At 32.8% G+C, this 7,012-nt stretch overlaps 1 protein-coding gene across 1 annotated transcript; it reads left to right on the plus strand.

The window, feature by feature from the left end:
• Positions 1–281: 281 nt before the first annotated feature.
• On the plus strand, positions 282–6,315 carry LOC137025344 (polymeric immunoglobulin receptor-like). Its single transcript, XM_067393339.1, has 6 exons — positions 282–330; positions 972–1,277; positions 3,144–3,461; positions 3,592–3,744; positions 6,050–6,114; positions 6,202–6,315. The coding sequence occupies exons 1-6, from the start codon at positions 282–284 to the stop codon at positions 6,313–6,315; spliced, it is 1,005 nt and encodes a 334-aa protein (XP_067249440.1).
• Positions 6,316–7,012: the final 697 nt, after the last annotated feature.

The raw sequence follows: 7,012 nt of genomic DNA on the forward strand, positions 1-7,012 counted from the left end.
AGAGGATCCCTTTAAATCTAGATGATTTTTTTTTTTTTTAAATTTATGACTCATTTGATGATTTATTTCAAGAATATTTGACCCCACACCACCAATACACTTCTGTTTGATTATTTGCTTACATATTGCTTAAATATGGAGGGAGGGGGATACAGAGATGTATCATGAAACAGGAAGTTGAAGTTTCAGAAAAGTAAGAGCTAACATGAACTAAAAAAAGAAAAGAAAAAAAGACAGCCCACACAAAACAGAGTCGTGCCATTAGTGAGTGAGAACCAGACATGAGGGACCATTTATATCTTTTCTTCTTTATGATTCAATTTAGTTCTGGTAAGTTAAGACTTTTATTGATTTATCTTTTAATTTATGAGGAGCTGGTGTGAGATCAGTGTGATGTAGTCGTAGTTATTTAAAACATCAGTTTAAAACATATCTAAAAACATTTTAAGAAATTTGTATTAGATAGGATTGTGTTAGATAGGACTGTCTGTTCACACGTGCAGAAATATTCAAACTTTGAATTCCTAAAGGATGAAATCAGGAGGGCAGCTGATTTTCTTAAATAGTGAAGTAGTGCATACAGACACTAAAAATTGTATTTGTGTACACAAATGAAAGGAAGAAAAAAAAAAAAAAAAAAACTAAATGTGATGAGATTTGAACAACATTGTCTTTCTATGTTCATTAAAAGTTGCTAAGGTTTGAATAAAAGCCCTCACAACATTTTCAAAATCATTTACATGAACATAACTTACATTGTGTTAAACTACAAGTCAAAAATCCTTCAGAGATTAATTTCTTGATATTAAATGTCCAGTTCGTTCAAAGAAGAGAATTACTGTGAGATCTAATAAACACAATAAAGTGCTGCTCATGAACACAAACCTGAAGCTCTTCTCAGCTTTTTCCTGATTATTATATATTCCAGTAAAGCCCATTTGTAAGTTTTTGACAAGCTCTCTTGTTTTCAGGCTGTATTCTTTCAGATGAGCGTCAGACAATAGAAATAACAGGATACACAGGTGGATCAGTGGTGCTGCCCTGCTCCTGCGCTCATCCTCAGTCTACAGCCAACACATTCACATGGGAGCTTTTTGGCAGTGGAGGACGATGGATTCAAGTATTTGAGTATGAGAAGTACAGCGGCAGACGTGTGCTGTTTAATGAAAGTTCTCCACAAAATCTGTCTCTTCTCATTTCTGACCTCAGACAGGACGATGAAGGGATGTATCAGTGTAAGACTGAACAATCTACATCCATTTATTTAAAAGTGAAGAGTAAGTGATGCTTCTTCTAGAAATATGAATCGCTCTTAGACATGATTGACAGCTCAGGAATAGACATTCAATTGTTATATTGGTAACACTTTATATTAAGGACCCTTTGTAAAGGGTTTATAAAGGTGTTTGTTAATGAGTAATAAGTCATTTACAAATGCATTATAAATCCTTAATAATGCAGTTATAACTGCATGAATAAAAAGGGCGACTTTAATGAAATACCTGCCAAATAGTGAACCGTTTTTAACTCACATGTTATAAATGCTTAATAAATGTATTTATTAACACTTATTTAACTCAAAACCAGATTCCTGGTTTATTTCATGATGCAGCAAAAATTGACTATCATAATTAGACTGAAGGGTGTTGTATTTGTGCTTTTCTTATTAATATCTCATGACTGCCACTTTTCTTACTATGTTGCTTACCAGAAGTGTCTGTCTTACCCATGATACTCTCCAAAAAGGTCATACTGCATAATCCACAGCAGAGTATAAAAGCTGATTTCTTGTTTTCTAAAGATGACATTCCAACTTTATTTTGAAAATAAAACAAAATATAACAACCATAAATTGATTAGATATTAATAATGAAAAATTTAATTCCAGTATTAGTTACCTGTGAACCCTAATGTAGGGTGAACACTTGTGAACCATTTATTCATGAGTTATAAACATTAATAACCTGTGAAAGTGAACCTTAATGTAAAATGAACACATGTGAACCATTTATTAATAAGTTTCAAAAATTAATAACCTGTGAAAATGAACCTTACTGTAAAGTGAACACATGTGAATCAATTATTTGTTAATTATTAATGTACACACAGAAGTATTTTTTCTGATAAAATATTTTATTTTTGATGCATGTATTAGTAAACACAACTGTAAACTTGAAACAAAAAAAGTTTAAAGGTGCCCTAGAATGCTTTTTCACAATATATAAGTAAATATAAGTCTAAGGTGTCCCCTGAATGTGTCTGAAGTTTCAGCTCAAAATACCCCATAGATTTGTTTATGTTTATAATTCATTAATAAATGGTTCACAGGTTTCCACTTTACATTAAGGTTCACTTTCACAGGTTATTAATGTTTATTAATATGTTATTCATGTTAACTCATGAATAAATGGTTCACAAGTGTCCACCTTGCATTAGAGTTCACAGTTAACTAATACTGGAATTACATTTTTCATTATTAATATCTAATTAAGTTATGGTTATTATATTTTGTTTTATTTTAAAAATAAAGTTGAAATTTCATCTTTAAAAAACAATAAATCAGCTTTTATACTCTGCTGTGGATAGGCATCATGACCTTTTTGGAGAGTATCATGGGTAAGTCAAACTTCTGGTAAGCAACATAGTAAGAAAAGTGGCAGTCATGAGATATTAATAAGAAAAGCACAAATACAACACCCTTCAGTCTAATTATGATAGTCAATTTTTGCTGCATCATGAAATAAACCAGAAATCTGGTTTTGAGTTAAATAAGTTTTAATAAATACATTTATTAAGCATTTATAACATGTGAGTTAAAAACGGGTCACTATTTGGCAGGTATTGCATTAAAGTCGCCCTTTTTATTCATGCAGTTATAACTGCATTATTAGTGATTTATAATGCATTTGTAAATGACTTATTTATAACACCTTTATAAACCCTTTACAAAGGGAACCTTAATGTAAAGTGTTACCATTATTTTTTACAAAATTATTAGATGAGAATGAAAAAAATAAACTAAGAAATTTGGAGAACCAGTAACAGATTTTAAATTGTACATTCACTGACCTTTGAGTTTTACTTGTGTTCTTACTACAATGTGGCTCATTCATGGCTTTTTTCTTGTATAAATATTTTTTTAGGCTGTGATTTGGTTCAGAACACAAAGGCAACGATTCCGGTGACTGGATATGCAGGAGAGTCTGTGGTTCTGCCCTGCTCATGCTCTGAACTACTGGCTAAACCTGAACAGATACAATGGATGTATTATGTAGAAAAAGCTTTTAAGGAAATTTACCCAAATGAAAAGTCTGAGAGGCACAAGAACAGAGTCAAACTGTTGAATCAAACATCTCCAGGAAATCTCTCTCTACACATATCAGCACTGACCGCAGAGGACGAAGGAGACTATTATTGTTCTGTCTCGTCTCAAACAGTCTCCTACAGACTTTATGTTGAAGGTAGTTTTGTTCTGTTGATGTTACTTTGATCATCATTACTACTGATTTTATGAAGAATCTAAATATTTAGAGGAATAAAGTAAACTTGTAGGATGACATGCTGTTTGCATTGTTATATTATCATTGACAGTTACTCTCAGGACAGAGAAACCACACATCCATACAGTTACTCTCGGGACAGAGAAACCACACATCCATACATCCATCAGTTTATCAACACTTCAACCTTTACACCAAACACAAGAACTTGAACCACCTCAACAACCGCACGACACATCTCAAAGTAAGTCATTTTCATTATACCACAATTACAATATTTTATCATTATCTGTCATCATTTTTATTATTTTAAAAGTTCCTGATGTAGAAGAGACTCAAAAGAGACTCAAAATACTCCGTCAATGTTGCACATACAATTAAGAGTTATACACCATTTTAATCTGTTGAATATCTTCTTTTATTTGTGTACACTCAGAGTAAAAACAAAATGTTGTGCTTTTTGTAAAATAAAGAAAACTAACATGATGCGTGATCTCTCGTCTCCCTCTGAACGAAGTCCAATCTGATAGTTCTCAGAAAATGAACTGTAACTTAGTGAATACTAATCACAAAAAAATTAGACTTGTGTCTAAAGAAACGTTGAAATGTCAGGTTTTAAATCGTGTAAGTCAAATAGAAAACAAACCTTCTGTGTTTATGTAATCTGTATGAAAAGAGAGCTATGTCAGAAGTCTGTGATTCAGCTCATTATCCGCTAATCCGGCCACACCCACGGAGCCAGCGCTATTCAGACGCAAATTCAGTCAATACATGCATACATCGTCTCAATCGTGTATTTATTGTCTTGAAAAGTGTTTTGAATAGCCATAGTTAGCGATCTCTGGCCTCTGTTAGTTCAGTTATTTCCTGGATTGCCTATTCTTCTTTAGCATTGCCATTTGTGGACTAAAAGTGCACAGAGCGCCCTCCGGCTGCAAGTATGAATTGAAAACAGTATACAGCGTTCACAGTGATGACAATAAATATTGAATAAATATTACTCCTCTGTATAGAAAATTGACATAAACATGAGAATCCATCAATATTTCTCTAAATGTGCATGCTTTTAAGCTAAAAGCCTATATGAAATGCCATAGAGGTAACATAATTGTTCAGACACTTTGTATCATAGAAATGCTTTATATTTTAAAGAATATAATAGAATACCATTATTTTAAATTGTAATAATATTTCACAGTATTGCTGTTTTTTTCTGTATGTTTGATTTACATTATGATGAGCTTGAGACATGATCAACAGAGGGTTTTTTCACAGCCTACCTGACTGAAAGACCTCATTAATATGCAGGTCATTACAGCTCTTTATGTGATTCTTTTGTCTTCTCAGGTGTGAATCACAGCATTATTCATGACGATTCATGCCTCCACGCATACTGTGTTTCTTGACCAAAGATGCTTTAGAAAATTTAAATCTCTCTATTGTTTTATATGAAGGAGTAGGAATGACAATTTTTACATAATTTTGAAGCAAAAACTCTAGTCTACAACCTCCAACACCCAGAAGTCTTGTGAACACAGATTTACTATATATTTTTTGGCTTTATTTCAGTGACTTAAGTTTTTTGTTTTTTCAATAACCACGCATAAACGTTATTCCTTCAAAAATACAAACATGTACATACATGTTCCTCACATATTATTATAGCCTAGTTTGTGCTGAATACAGTGTAATGACACTTTTTCCATTAATATGTTTATGAACAACTGAAAAAAGCACAAATGTCAGGGCATGTCAAAACTTCTCCAGGGCCCCAAAAATCCTCAGACCCCAGAGGGTTAAGTCACGTCCGTATTGGCTTCAAGAGAAACTAGGGGAGGTTGTCACTTGGTATAACCTGGCAAAATCAGGACATGCCATTTACAAGTCACTCGCTGTTTTATGTCTCCTCATATCCGTAAATAAAGAAAAGTTGCTTCGGCTACTTTGACATGTACGGTGTGGAATTGGCATAGGTTAGTTATCACAACCAGCGAGCAAGTTTGACATGGAGCACACTAAATCTCTAACCTCAGAGGAATAGAACAGAAGAGTCTGCTGCCAAAAAGAGAATGAGACAGAGTTCGTAATAGAATGAGAATCAACATGGGCTTGGCTTTTTGGAGAGCCAAAATACAACCACAACAATGTTCTTACGCAAAATGCATGCATAGCCTAGTTTTGTTTCTAACCATAAGTTAAATAGTGTACATTTAATTGAGTGTGCAGCTTTTATTATATCAAATTGTCTAAATTTGAAAACAAAAACGCATTTGTCATGCATTTCTGTTTTCTCAACAGATGTTTTCATTTTGTTGGGGGTGATTCTCTCAGTGCTATTACTGGCATTACTGGCATTTATCTACTGGAGATTCAGAGGTATGTGAACACAATCACACGTTCTTCACAGATATACTCGTAAATGACCAGCTAATGCAGCTGTAAACTCTCGAAACACTATAGAATAATAGGTACAAACTACTGATAACCAACATAAGATGAATTTCTCTGATGATATTAAAAGATTCTGGCTAAAATGTTTTATGTTGTAGGAGGCAGAAATGTAAAAAAGGTGACCAGGGATGAAGAAGAACTAAATAGAGAACAAGACAATCAGGTCAGCACAAACTCACTATTGCACAATGGTTTCATAACTTCTTGAATACTGTGCCAGCAATCACCCCATCTTTTCCTCTTTCTCCAGGATGACGTGACGTATTCTGCTGTAGTCCATGTTAAAACTGCCGCCACACCAGCTCACATAGAGAGTGACCCAGCTGAGCACACTGAGTACGCCCCAATCAAACTTAAACGCTAAACATCAAGAAAGAATATAGTCAATTTAATGGTGAGCATTTTAAAGAGATTGAAACAACCATGTACATTTTATTATTGAGGGTTTTGTAATTAAGGAGTTGCATGTTTTCTAGTTTCAGAAAGCTGAGCACTAATAGAGGAAAAAAGAAATGAGGTCACACCATGTGCATACACTTTCACCAAATTATCTCATGCACACGGTGTGACTCATTTCTCACAAACCATAGTGTCGGATTTAGCAGTTGACATATTTGATGTTTATATTTGCCATGAAATGAATATTGATCTCATAGTGAACAATTCATCCATATGTTTCAAATTTTAAAACTTTTTTGAGCTTATTTCTAAAATGTAAATTTAAAATTTCTTAACTTTGTCTTCTAATAGACTTCTAATCTTACTTTTCCATTAATTAATTTCACTCTTTCATAAGATGAATAAGTGACTTGTTTACCAATTTAGCCTCATTGTTTGTTTTTGCTTTCATTTTTTAATTTTATTATTAAATGTATTATTAGTATGATATTATTACTAATATGTTATTATTGACAGAAACAGAGTTACTGTCCAATGGGGAAAGAAAGTATATTAGAATTAGAAATAATAATAATAATAATACACTATTTATTATAAATGGAAAATTATTTGATAAAAATTACTAATTTTGTTCTTTAATTAAGTCACTTATATTTTCCACA

The sequence above is a fragment of the Chanodichthys erythropterus genome, chromosome 8 (genome assembly GCF_024489055.1).
Source record: "Chanodichthys erythropterus isolate Z2021 chromosome 8, ASM2448905v1, whole genome shotgun sequence".
NCBI lineage: Eukaryota > Metazoa > Chordata > Actinopteri > Cypriniformes > Xenocyprididae > Chanodichthys > Chanodichthys erythropterus.